This window comes from Ailuropoda melanoleuca, chromosome 7, assembly GCF_002007445.2.
Source record: "Ailuropoda melanoleuca isolate Jingjing chromosome 7, ASM200744v2, whole genome shotgun sequence".
Taxonomy (NCBI): Eukaryota; Metazoa; Chordata; class Mammalia; order Carnivora; family Ursidae; genus Ailuropoda; species Ailuropoda melanoleuca.
Genome location: NC_048224.1, coordinates 63,249,319 through 63,263,576, shown reverse-complemented (window position 1 = coordinate 63,263,576; position 14,258 = coordinate 63,249,319). Strand labels below are relative to the sequence as shown.

The 14,258-nt window shown below is 42.5% G+C and overlaps 1 protein-coding gene across 1 annotated transcript; it reads left to right on the top strand.

The window, feature by feature from the left end:
- Nucleotides 1-3,543: 3,543 nt before the first annotated feature.
- Nucleotides 3,544-12,397, top strand: LOC100478349 (RNA polymerase-associated protein CTR9 homolog). The gene is made up of 9 exons (XM_019805976.2): nt 3,544-3,698; nt 3,868-4,013; nt 5,347-5,418; nt 5,899-6,034; nt 6,185-6,331; nt 6,734-6,891; nt 7,961-8,057; nt 8,290-8,402; nt 11,319-12,397. The coding sequence occupies exons 2-9, from the start codon at nt 3,901-3,903 to the stop codon at nt 11,737-11,739; spliced, it is 1,257 nt and encodes a 418-aa protein (XP_019661535.2). The 5' UTR covers nt 3,544-3,698; nt 3,868-3,900; the 3' UTR covers nt 11,740-12,397.
- Nucleotides 12,398-14,258: the final 1,861 nt, after the last annotated feature.

Sequence of the window (14,258 nt, the reverse complement as noted above, 5' to 3'; positions counted from 1 at the left end):
GTTTCATTGAGTCTGTAATCTCCCGTAACCTACATTCGTGGGTGTGGATTTTTTTAAGTCCAGCTTCTATTTTCGTTTTTTCCTCTACTGACCCATCTTCCATTTCACTAATGTGTTCCTCTGCCTCGGTGACCCTGGCCGTCAGAGCCTCTAGTTTTGCCTGCATTTGGCTCATAGAATTTTTAATTTCTGTCAGATTCGCCCTCATTTCCATCCTTAGGGATTCTATATTCTCAGTAACATTTTCGTTAATACTTTTTTCAAGTCTACTCATCATCTTGACCATTGTTACTCTGAATCCGTTTCTGATAATTTGGTTACATCCATATCCATTATTTCTGTGGCAGAGGCCACAGATTCATTGTCTTTTCTTTGCTGGGGGGGGTGCTTCTCCTTCTCCTCATTCTGATGAGGAGAGGTTGCGGGGTTGTCCAGAGCCCAAATTATTGACTGGGACCCAGGCCGTGCGCCCTTGTTTTATAGGGATCTTAGGGATGTGGGCTTCTTCTTTAAAGATTTTATTTATTTATGTGGCAGAGAGCCAACCAGCGAGAGAGGGAACACAAGCAGGAGAGTGGGAGAGGAAGAAGCAGGCTCCCAGCGGAGGAGCCCGATGAGGGACTCCTTTTCCAGAATGCCAGGATCACGCCCTGAGCTGAAGACAGGCGCTTAATGACTGCACCACCCAGGCGCCCCGGGATGTGGGCTTCTTGATTTTTCAGCCTGCCTTCTGGGGGAGGGGCCTGCTGCGCTGATACTCAGGCAACCCTTTTTGGGTAGAGTCTCCGTGTCCCCTGCGAGGGGGTATGGGGGTGGGCACGCTGCGAGCTGGTATTTCCAGGCTTTTGTTCTCTGGCGGCTTTCCCTGGCGGTTTGCTGTGCCTCTTCTTTTTTTTTTTAAAGATTTAGNGCTGGTATTTCCAGGCTTTTGTTCTCTGGCGGCTTTCCCTGGCGGTTTGCTGTGCCTCTTCTTTTTTTTTTTAAAGATTTAGTTATTTGACAGAGATACAGACAGCCAGCGAGAGAGGGAACACAAGCAGGGGGAGTGGGAGAGGAAGAAGCAGGCTCATAGCGGAGGAGCCCGACGTGGGGATCGATCCTGCAATGCGGGGATCACACACTGAGCCAAAGGCAGATGCTCAACCGCTGTGCCACCGAGGCGCCCCTGTGCCTCTTCTGAGAGTCAGAGCAACAGCGGCCAAATCTCAGCCTCTGTCTCAGAACAGAGGGATCGCGGACCGTTCTCCACCGATGTTCTGGCCACTTTAACTCTGTTACTATTGGTGCTGCTCAGCCCTGCAGTGTCCCGGGATGTGCGCCCCATACTCAGCGTCCCAGCCCTCACTTCCAGGGCCACCGCGTCTCTGTCCTTTGTGTTTCTAATGCCGCCAGCTGCCCCCCCCCCGCGCGCTCCAGAGCTCCCGGTCTCAGTCTGGTTCCAGTGAGCACAACGGAGTTCCATGAGAAGTCTGGTGGCACGCGCTCCCAGCTCACGGTCTCAGTCTGCTCTCTCTCGGTGCCAGTCTGCGAGTCCACCTGCTCCCCGTGCAGGTGGCTACCGCTTCCCGTGCAGGTGGCTACCGCTTCCCGGTGCCCAAACGCGGCGGCTCCCTTCCCCTTCCGTTTATCTTCCGATATCTGTGCGCGGTTTCACGGCTCCCCGCTTCGTACCTCAATACTCAGCGCTGGAGATGTTCATTTGTAGAGATCCAGATGTATCTTCCTGCGTCTCAGGCTGATTCCGTGGATGTTCAGGCTGGTCTGGTACCTATCCAGCTCGACTCGGGACCAGCTGAAAAAGGGGTCCCCTACTCCTCCGCCATCTTAACTCCCCCCAAGATATTTTTATATTGTGTTCATTGTTGAACAGATGTTTTCTTAACCATTCTGACCCTGCCGTGGAGCGTGTGATACTGTGTCTGTTCAGAGACTTACAATCATATAATGGTAAGGCCTGTCTCTGGTGTTCAAACAGAGATATGAGTCCTGGTTCTACCCCTAATTGCATGCCTTGGGCAAAGGACATCCTCTCTGAGCCAGTTTCCCCATTTATAAAATGGAGATCATGTATCTTACATTCACAGAATTGTATGAGGATCCAGTATGAAGAGTACTAAATACCATACTTGGTACTAACATGCCTAGTATATCAGTAAGTACCCAGAAGATAGGAGGATTTAATATTTGTTTGCTTGTTTTACACTCTTCTTTCTCAGATGGGAGAAATTGAGTTTCAGAAAGGTTAAATGACATTTTGGAAAGAAAGAAAAACTCCATAGAGATTAGTTTTCATCAGTGTAGAATCTTGTTAGGCTTTTCATATTTGGAGAGCTTGAACTTGAAGTTAAAAAATTGTATTTAGCATCTAGGGGTGCATGGTTTAGTCAGTAGGTAGAGGATGTGATTCTTGATCTCAGGATTGTAAGTTTAAAATCTTTAAAAATGTATATATTTAGCATCTATAGCATATTAAAAAGTAAAAAGGTTCTTAGGCTCTATGGGAAATAGTATGGTCAGAAAAAACAAGGTTCTTACCAGAGGTAGAAGACAACTGCAGTCAGGCTCCTGGAAGTGGTTAACCTTTTATCTAAGAAGGGTGGATATTGTTATCAAATTCAGAATATTTGAAAGGCGCTAGTCACAAAGATTTATAGAACCCAGACTGCATATGGTAGTCTCAGGGGTGGTGTTTTTGGAGGTAGGGCCTTCCTGATCTGCAGAGTGATAATGTTGCCTCTTAAAAATGCAAATTAATTACTAGGGATATTCAAGGGGAAACTCTCTAACCACTTTCCATGAAAAAGATCTTACCTATGACAGGATAGGTTCCATGGTCAAAAGTGAAGTGTTCATGGCAAAATTGACACCAGTATTGCTATATATTGGTTTTGCCAAGAAGTTAACAACCACAACTGTGAGATTTCACATGCTCATTGCTAGTAGCTTCCACTGATCGTAAAGAAAGGTGGTAGAGAGATTAACCTAGAGGAGCCAGGCACGTAACTTTTAGTAAGCTGTCAGTTAGCTGATTCCAGATAATATTGCTAGAGATATGAAAAAGGCCCTCCCATCTATTTATCCTTTCAGTGTTGGTCCAAGTTTCAAATGGAAAAACTATTTTGAGTATCTAGTTGTGGGTTTTTTGGGTTTTTTTTAAGCAGATTTACATGTTGTGAAAGTGTACCCTGGTGAATGTCAAAAATCATTTTCAAATTATTCTTTAAAATTAACCACTCAATGGGGCGCCTGGGTGGCACAGTCGTTAGGCATCTGCCTTTGGCTCAGGGCGTGATCCCAGCATTCTGGGATCGAGCCCCACATCAGGCTCTTCCACTAGGAGCCTGCTTCTTCCTCTCCCACTCCCCCTGCTTGTGTTCCCTCTCTCGATGGCTGTCTCTCTCTGTTAAATAAATAAAATCTTAATAAATAAATAAATAAATAAATTAGTTAATTAAATTAACCACTCAAAAGGTAAAATACCTTTTCACATAGCTTTAAAATCACTTGAAATCTTGTTATATGATGACAACATTATTTAATCCTTTTTGTATTTTAACTTTGTATTTTTTCTTTTATTATAGTATGAAAATTGCCTCAGAAAGTTCTATAAGCACCAGAACACTGAAGTTGTGTTGTATTTGGCCCGGGCCCTCTTCAAGTGTGGCAAGTTACAAGAGTGCAAACAGACATTACTAAAGGTAAGAAGAAAAACTCATTATTCTCATTTAGTTCTGTGGTGCATTGTACTTTTTTTTACAATTCTGTTTTATGCATGTTCATATATATATCCCTAACACTCTATTTGGCTAAAATCCTTTTCACATCATTTGATTATATGAAGTATTTGCTTTGTTTCTTACTTAATAGGCTAGACATGTGGCCCCCAGTGATACAGTACTTATGTTTAATGTGGCCTTGGTCCTGCAAAGATTAGCTACCTCTGTTCTGAAAGATGAAAAGAGTAATCTGAAGGAAGTACTTAATGCTGTGAAAGAACTGGAGCTTGCACATAGGTAACGATTTTATAGAAACAACTTTTGAAATGTTTTTTCTTTTTAAATCCATTTGTCTCGGGACACCTGGGTGGCTCAGTCGGTTAAGCATCTGCCTTCGGCTCAGGGGGTATGAGTCCCACATTGGGCTCCTTGCTCAGCAGAGAGCCTGCTTCTCCCTCTGCCTAATGCTCCCTCTGCTTGTGCTCGCTCTCTCTCTGACAAATAAATAAAATCATTAATCAATCCATTTGTTTCAAAAGGTGCTGAAAATCATTTCCCTTCAAGAGAATTTCTATTTAGAAGCATTCCAGTGATTTTTAAGCCAAAGCAGATAGCTGACACCAGGTGGCACCAAACTGGCCCGGTTCTTGCCAGGTTTGGATCATGTAGCCTCTGCTAGAACTGGCTGGCTAGCCTTGCAGGCTTGCCCTAGATTTTCATTAATATGACAATAAAATGACCCAGCATTTTACACACTTGAAATTTTTAGGCTTCAGTTATATTGGTTTTACTACTTATACTGGTGTGTCTTTCATGGGATATTAATTTTTATTGGGCTAAGATTATTATGGCCTGTCCTCTTAAAATATTGAATAGGTTTATTGAACTTAGCTCAAAATTTATCTTCATAGGATTTATTTCTATTTCAGTTAGTGGTGAAATCAAAACCTGACATCTCTTTAGCATTTGTCCAACCTTATTTAAATTCTTACATAAGTATTTCTTGCCTTGCCTGGTACATTGGTTGCAAGTATTTTCATGGCCTACACCTCCTAACCTCCATGTATATTTAGTAAATACAGTGTTTAGTAAATATTTGTTTGCTTGAGCTGATTTTTGGTTATTTATGAATTTACTGAAAATATTAATTATGACTATTTAACTTTGTGAACTTGTTTTTTATTAAACATATTGAGTGTTATATTGATGAGAGTCTTTTTTTAAGTGAGTTTCATATATAGTTTTATTGAGATGATAGCCTTTCATGTATCAAACAGGTTTATGTAAGTCAGTCAATATGTAAACCTATTCTCAGACTATTTTTGTAGAGCCAATTAGAAATGTAAAGAGCCAGGGGCGCCTGGGTGGCGCAGTCGTTAAGCGTCTGCCTTTGGCTCAGGGCGTGATCCCAGCATTCTGGGATCGAACCCCACATCAGGCTCTTCCACTTGGAACCTGCTTCTTCCTCTCCCACTCCCCCTGCTTGTGTTCCCTCTCTCACTGGCTGTCTCTGTCAAATAAATAAACTCTTTAAAATATATATATATATATATAAATAAATAAATAAAAATGTAAAGAGCCTGTTTTATTAGAATTTTTTTTAAGTATTTTATTTTCTCATTCCATTTAGATACTTCAGTTACTTGAGTAAAGTGGGAGACAAAATGAGATTCGATTTGGCCCTTGCTGCTACAGAAGCCAGGTAATGTTACTACTTCTGGAAGGTGACTTTGGGTGAGGCAGTGATATCAGTGTGCGCTGGGTGGCCTTCCAGGGGTCAGTCTTTCCCACTCCTCTGTGGGACTCCCCAGCCTGGGTCAAGGCTTTTTTCTAAGGGTCCTTTCAGGGAATATGACAAAGTCAATTTAGTACAAGTATTTAAATTGTGTGGAGAAAATACTTTTCTAGCTATCCTGACTTTTTGAGTCACATGTGGAGATAATGTTGAAAATTTTTATATTTGTACTTTCAGAGGATGCTTATACTTTGGAAAGTTACTGTAGTTGACAGTCTTGAGTTTTGAGAAAGTGAGTTAATTTTGCTAATTAAAATATCCCTTAGATATCAGCTAATGATCCTGCTTCAGACTTTTTAGTTAGTATAAGGAAAACAGATGCTCTGAGTTTTTGAACAAAAAGTGTACTAACTGCATTCATGTCTCTGTGAATCTGAAATGTTGTAGGCAATGCTCTGACTTACTGAGCCAGGCCCAGTACCATGTGGCCCGGGCACGCAAACAAGATGAAGAGGAAAGGGAATTACGGGCCAAACAAGAGCAAGAAAAGGAACTGTTAAGGCAGAAACTTCTTAAAGAACAGGTATTTATTGTGTTTGCAGTTATACTAGAACTAAAGAATTGTGTGCATACATACACCTTGTATGTTAAAAAAGAAGTCCTTCTGATGGTCATGATATTTTTTCAACATAACATTTCGATGCAGTGTTTTCCTACTCTTTCTCCCTCATAGGAAGAGAAACGTCTCAGAGAAAAGGAAGAGCAAAAGAAACTTTTGGAACAGCGGGCCCAGTATGTAGAGAAGACCAAAAATATTCTTATGTTTACTGGAGAGACTGAAGCAACAAAAGAAAAGAAAAGAGGTGGCGGTGGTGGACGGGTAAGATGGGACTCCTGCTCATACTGATGGCCGCAGTCTCTGTTGTTTGACTCCTAGAGCTAAATATCATTGGTTGTGTTTACTCAGTGCTTATTTCTGAAGTTTGACTTCCTCCTTTGCTGAGAGACACTCTTCCGACACAGTGCTTTTGGTGGTATCCAGTACTTAGAAATGCATTCCAGGGTTAGTCCAGCACGCTGTACCTTGTAGAGGCCTAAGTAGTTGATGATGTTTGACATCTGAACAGTTCACCCTAATAGAAGTCTTTAACATTGGGCTTCATCAAGTACCCCTTCCTTGTGACTTGGTAAAAAAAGATCTTTTGTTTGTCAAATGACGAAAGGATCTGGCCTCATTCCCCCAGCCAGGAGAGAACTGATTGTAGTCATGTTTGGATTTCAGCGTTCTAAAAAGGGAGGAGAGTTTGATGAATTTGTCAATGATGATACCGACGATGACCTGCCTATATCCAAAAAGAAGAAGAGAAGAAAGGGCAGTGGTAGTGAACAAGAAGGCGAAGAAGACGAGGGTGGTGAGAGAAAGAAGAAAAAGAGGAGAAGGTATTATCAGTGTGTGTGACTAGCTTCATAAAGGTGACAAATGACCTCTCACCTGAATCTTGTGTTAGAATTCGTGAAACTTGGTGATCACTTGATCTTTCCAGACAGTCAAGTCTTTTGTTCCCCCACTTCCTACTTTAATCATAATAATCCTAAGATAGACTCCACCACCAAATCCCCTGAGAACTTGGAGTCTCCACACATCTTCACAGCTTTCCTGTGAGAGCTGCAAGTTAGTCATCATTTCCTTTCTTATGTCTTCAAAATTGTAATATTTATTTGTGGGAAAATATATGCAATTTAGAATGAGAAAACCGGGTGTGTCCACACTAATTGTCCACATGCAATCTTAGGAGAGTCACTGAGCCTCAGTTTCCTTTGTGTTAAATGGTAATAACGATGCCCACCTCGAGTTTTGCTAGATGTATAAAATGTGAATTAATCTGAAAGAAGGGACTTCGAATCTTCCCAGTGCCATTTGCTGTTAAGTGGTACCCTGCCCATTCCTCAGCTGGCGGTGCCCCTGATCTGTCCCGTTCCTCTCTCGTGGTGCTCCCCTGTCTAGGAACCTCCAGTCAGCTACCTTAGCGAGACCTGTTCTTCCCAGCCCTTCACTGCCTCTACTTGGGGAAGAACCTCATGAATTCTTCCAGACACAGACCTGTGGAATGGAAGCTATGATAGGACTGGTAGGCCCGGAATGAGTAGCTAGGAAGGAAGGAAGGAAGAGGAGAGGAAAAATGCAAGGTCTGGAGCCTGGGTCTTTTGTCACATCCTCCACCCCTCCACCAAGTGCAAGATTCAAGCTTATCTTAGATTAATAAGAGGACTTGACAGAAACGTAATTATTTGGTAGACGTCACAGAAATCCATGGTTTTTGCACACTCCTGAGCTATGTACAAGGACTGTAGCTGATGGCCTCTGCCCTTGAGGAGGGACAGTGTGGTTGAGGAGAACACGCATAGAAAATAGTATTCAGAATGAATACATGTCAATGACAAAGTAGTTTTAGAGTTTCTAGGTATGAGTGAATCTTGACAGACTTTCTCTTGATGTCCACTATGTAAGACCTCCAAAGGGAGAAGAAGGATCTGACGATGACGAAACCGAAAATGGCCCCAAACCGAAAAAGCGCCGTCCCCCAAAAGCGGAGAAGAAGAAGGCTGTGAGTTTATAATACTGTGGTTTTCATCCCCATTGTAGGCAGGAATGATCGTACTACATCAGAATACATTCTTTCCCTGCAGTTTCTTTAAGCACAGATGCTTCTTTTTGAAGTGTATTGGCTGTTGTTTGATTGTTATCATTACACTGCAAACTTAGTTTAACAAGGTGTCCTAATGTAATGTAACGTGAGTGTCTTGAATAATCTGTTGTGTTTGTTCTTCTTTCTTTAGCCCAAGCCAGAACGTCTGCCTCCTTCAATGAAGGGCAAAATAAAATCGAAAGCCATCATATCGTCAAGTGATGATTCTTCAGACGAAGATAAACTTAAAATTGCTGATGAAGGGTAGGAGTTCTTCCCTTAGTGTATTCTTCTAATGAAAGATAAGAGTGGTCACTATGACAAAATGTCTTCCCTCCAGCTTCTTAGAATGTCAAAGCTGGCAGAAATCTCAGCACACAACTTATTCTAACACTGTCATTTTGTCCTGTCACATGTTTGTCCCTCAGAGAAAAAAACCTATTTTGAAATCTTATTTCTCTGTGGGTATTAGCTGAAATTTCCTGGATGGCATCCTTCTATTTTTTTAATAGTGAAATTTTATTTTATTTTGTATTTTATTATTACTATTTTTGTTATTTTTTTATTTAAATTTTAAGGAGTTAACATCCAGTGCAGTATTGATTTCTAGAGTAGAATTCAGTGATTCGTCACTTACATACAACACTCAGTGCTCATCACAAGTGCCCTCCTTAATGCCCATCACCCATCTAGCTCATCCCCCACCCACCCCCTCCATCAACCCTCGATTTGTTCTCTGTTGTTGAGAGTCTCTTATGGCTTGTTTCCCTCTCTCTTTTTTTTCTTTTTCCCCTTCCCATATGTTCATCGGTTTTCTTTCTTAAATTACACATATGAGTGAGATCATATGGTATTTGTCTTTCTCTGACTGACTTATTTCACTTAGCTTAATACGCTCTAGCTCTGGATGGCATCCTTCTTTTTTTTTTTTTTTTTTTAAGATTTTATTTATTTATTTGACAGAGAGAGACAGCCAGCGAGAGAGGGAACACAAGCAGGGGTAGTGGGAGAGGAAGAAAGCAGGCTCCCAGTGGAGGAGCCTGATGTGGGGCTCGATCCCAGGACTCTGGGATCACGCCCTGAGCCGAAGGCAGACGCTCAAGGACTGAGCCACCCAGGCACCCCTGGATGGCATCCTTCTAAGTGAAATGTATCACTTTGCTACACTACCAGACCAGCTAAAACTGTTAGAGTAGCTTGATCCTGGTCACATGGAGATGGGACTTTCTTGACCATTTCCTCCATTGTCGGGTGGTGGTGACTCAGCTCTGCCTGCTCCATGAAGGTCTTTTCCTAGACCGCTTGTCCAGTACTCTCCTTTAGCTCATGGCGCACCTGGAGAAGCAGTCTTTGATTTTACTTGTCCCAAGCTTGTCCCTCAAGCAGGAGGTTCCCCCCAACTTGGATCCACAGACTGGGACTCTGAATGCTGTACCACACTGTGTATTTCTTCTGATGGCTGTCATTTCATTCCACAGTCACTTGAACATCCACTAAGAATTCCATGAGATAGTGTGCTGAGTGCTGGGGATACAGAGGAAAGAATCAGACTGTGCCGTCAAGGAGTTTATGCCTTAGAGGCAGTGGAGAGTAACAGATAAACCAAAAACCACATTATCGTGGGATAAGCGTTACCACTTATGGTTTCATTTATTGCTCTCCAGGGACTATACCTAATCTGGAGTTGAGGGGAGGGTTGTAGGAGACAGGCTTTGTAAAAGGAAGGCTGTTTGAGTCTTGGTTAGCATGCTGGGGGGGTAGCTAACGGTGCTAGCGGGGTGCTGGCCTCCTACGTAGCGAGCTCTAGGGAACCATCTGTATATGACTTGCAGTTCCCGTTTTCTCTGAAGGCTGACATACATTGGGGTTGCTTTTCCCTTTGTGCCTGGTGTTACCCTGGCCAGTGGTGAGAGGTATGCGTGAGCAGAGCAATGAGATGTCTGGTTTGGAATGAGCATTGTTAAAGTGTGTAGGCAGAAGGGTCCTTGTGAGAGGCTGAGCTGCTGCTAAACTATATCCGAGGTCAAGAACAAGTTGATTTGAGTCAATTTTATCAGTTAAACTTGGTCCTGACCATCACGAAGTGTTTGCTCATTTGGCCAGGTAGAGTGGTGGGAATTGGATCCCAGGAGGCCCACTGGCCTTTAATATATATACAGAATGGAAATACAGTGTCCTCCTCTTCGGCACACTTCATGTCCATGCAGAGTGACTCGAATTATGGATTGTATGTCTAGGTTTCTTCTTTCAGATTTAAGCACAAAGACGCTTTCTTCACTGATGCAGAGATGGTTTCATTTCCAAACAGAGGAATGTATTTCATCGTCTTCTCCCTTCTTAGAGTGAATCCTGTAGGATTTAATTCTTCTTTCCAGGAATATTTGTCATAGAAACCAAAATAGGAATATGCCACAGAAGAAGTATGTCCTCCCGTCCAAAGCTCTGGGCTGTGAGCAGCTGTCACAGCAGTTAAGGGAATGCTCTTTCCTCCAGAGCCTCCAGGAAGCCAAGATTTCCTGGGTGTCACCACTATTTCAAGCATAGGTACAAGTCCCTTTCCCTTTAACCCATCAACTGATAAGTAGAGGGGAACTCAGAGCAGAAGTAAGCAAGCTACAGAAGCCTTTTAGCTCCAGCTTCTTCTCTTAAGTAAGTCTTGTGCTGGTGGAGGGCCCTAGTGCAGCAGCAGATAATGGATAGAAAAGGTGCCTTTGCTCTTTGGGTGTCTGATAAGACGGGGATGAGTCCCACTCATCCAGCCGTAGGAGGGGGTTAATTCCTCAGGGTCTACAGCCAAGCAAGATCCTGGGTTTCACTTCTGCTGCTATGAATTTATTTATGAAAATAAATCATTCCTTCCTTTTTGTAACTTTATGTATGAAATTGAGAAGTGCTGCATTCTGATGAAAGGTACCTGATATAAGCCAATGAGAGTCCTTGTTTACTGTTTAAATGCTGTTATAACCAAAGTGCCATATTCTTTTTTCCTTTTAATCCTTTTTTTACTGTGAAATAGATCAAATTTACAAAACAGGACACAAACAAGTATCACAAAATAAACACCTGTGTAAACACCATCCAGGTCAAGAAATAGAACATTAAATGCCGTGACATTTTAAAAGCATTCTCTGCTCGTCGAGTCTCCCATTGGCCAGTCTAACCAGTGCTTGTCTTTCCCAGACATCACCGCACCAGCAACAGCGACTCGGACGAGGGAGAGCGGCGGAAGAAACGTGCCTCTTCAGAGAGCGATTCTGATGAGAACCAGAACAAGTCTGGCAGCGAGGCCGGCAGTCCCCGGAGGCCCCGCAGAGAGCAGTCAGATGAGGATTCAGACAGTGACCAGCCAGCCAGAAAGAGAAGGCCCTCAGGTTCTGAGCAGTCCGACAATGAGTCTGTGCAGTCCGGGAGAAGCCGCTCTGGAGGTTCAGACATGGACTCCCGCCCCGCGTCCCCTAGTGCCGAGTCCGATCACGATTCCGAGAGAGGCTCTGATAATGAGGGCTCTGGCCAAGGCTCTGGAAATGAATCCGAACCAGAGGGATCCAACAATGAGGCCTCGGATCGGGGCTCAGAACATGGGTCAGATGATAGCGACTAGGTTTTATTTCATAAATAAGCTTCATCTCTGGAGGAAACTTTTTTAATATATGAAAGCTGTGATAAAAAAAAAAGTTTCAGATGTTTAGTCAAACAATTGTGAAATTTTTCCTAAGGCAGTTTTTTTTTCTACCCGTTTGTCTATTACTAAGCCCCAAGAGATATTTCCTGTGCTAGAGTCCAATATTTGAGTCTCTTGAGCAAATGAAGAGCGGGACTATTCTTCATTATGGTACAATTCCACCTGTCGTATGTGAAAACCGCAGTAAAAACAAACCCAGATGCTAAATCATTCCTACAGAGGTTTGACAGACTGGCAGACGTCTCACCATCTTGTATGTTAAGCAGCATACTGTTTTGGATTTTATTGCAGTCTTTTACCGAGTGGTGCAAGAAACTTGGTATTAATGTCTTTGTTCCATTTTAAGTTGAGATTGATAATATTTTTATGTTCTGGACGAAGAGGTATCTACTGTGTAATTGCACCAAAGTACAAGTGTAAGGAAGATTTTCTTCAAAAGTGTAATACTGCAGCCATGTAGATAAAATCACAAATACATAATTTGTTAGGTCAAATAAGATGTGGAAAAATGCTTTTCTGTTAGTAGAATGCGAAGATATACATAAGCCACACAATAAAATTCTTTTACCAACTTTTATGGGTAACATCGTGTCCTTTGTATTTGCTCAGTACATTTGTACACGAAAATTTAGCATAAACAAACTATGCAAGTATTTGGAAGAACCTGAACTAAGCTGAAGGTTGTTTACTTGAAAGTTTTATCATTTTTTTAAAAGATTTTAAGTAACCTCTAAACCCAACATGGGGCTCAGACTTATGACCCAGAGATCAAAAGAGTCTCATGCTCTACTGCTGAGCCAGCCAGGTGCCCTAAAACTTACAATTCTTCATAGATTTGTGGAGTTTTTTTAAGATACATACTGGTACTAATTTCAGTAGTACTAGTTCATTTTCAATAATTCAGTGATTAATGATTTATGAGTAACATTTTTATGTTGCACCGTACAGTTCGTAAAAAAAGTTGTAATTTAGGGGCATCTGGGTGACTCGGTTAAGCATCTGACTCTTGATTTCAGCTCAGGTCATGATCTCAGGGTTGTGAGACCAAGCGCCATGTCGGCCTCTACATTGGGCATGGAGCCTGCTTAAGATTCTCTCTCTCCCCACCTCCCCTCACACTTTCTCTCTCTAAAAATAAAACTTTTTGGCATGCCTGGGTGGCTCAATCAGTTAAGCGTCTGCCTTTGGCTCAGGTCATGATCCCAGAACTGGGATTGAGCCCTACATCAGGCTCCCTGCTCAGCAGGGAGTCTGCTTTTCCCTCTCCCTCTACCTCTCCCCCTGCTTTTCTCACTCTCTCTCAAATACATAAATAAAATCTTTTTTAAAAATTAAGAAATAAAAAAAAACTTTTTAAAAAAGCTGTAATTAATTTAGTCAATAAGTATCATTAGGCATTGAAATTGCAGAGATAAAATGTCTTTCCTGCCAAAAATATAATGGAGAAGTAAGTTCATCGTCCTTATGGTGTGAAAAAGGTAATGTTTGCACAGTTTGTGGGTGCAGAAGGGAGGATGAAGTTAAGGCAAGGTTTCCTGAAGGTCGGGAGACCTTTAATAACTCGGGACTGGGCAAGTGGAGAATCAAGGGAGGGTGCTCAAGGACGTGGGAGGCACATGTGCAACTCTGGGAATTGGAATGTAAGAGGCAATATGAATTTCTGCCTTTGAAGGGTGAAGAGCCTGAGATTCAGAAGTTCCTGCAGCTAGTAAAGGTGAGATTCGAACCAGGATCCAGTTCTCTCTGCTCTTTCCAGTATGTCACGTATAACGAGGTGAACTACTTAATCCCCAAGTGACAAAAATCTAAAAACATTTCCCAATTTTGACATCAAGCAGTAACTAGAGTACGTGGGAGAAGGAACTTCGGAGAGCTATTTATGGAGGAGGGATTTAACAAAATGCTGTTTCACTGCTTCAGGTTTTGGCTACAAAGGTGCTTTTTAGTACATGTCCCGATCTGTAATTTTGGGCAGTTCCACCTCAATCTGGGTGTTTCTTCCAGGTGTGCCCTCAGATTAGCCGAGCAGCAACGTCCTCTGGCCATGGGGCCCACATCAGAAGCTACTGTGAGGTTTCTTCTGGCATGACTCCCCTCTGGCCACAGTTTGGAGACGGGAGATGACACACATCACCAAGAACTGGGGAATGCCCCACCGAGGAAGGGTAAGGCCTTTCTGACAAATCTTTGCTCCGTTGCCGCCCATCACCCTCAGGAAATCAGAGTAGCTCCATTGTCCTGGGGCCTGCATGAACGGATCAGCCTTTGATTTCTTTCCTTTTCTTTCATTCTTTTTTTTTTTTTGAAGTATTATTGACAAATGACATTTTACTACTTTCAGGTGTACAACATAATGGTTTGCTGTTTGTCTGTATTGCAAAATAATCACCACTTTAAGTCTAGTTAACATCCATAACCACACATAATGACAAAAATGG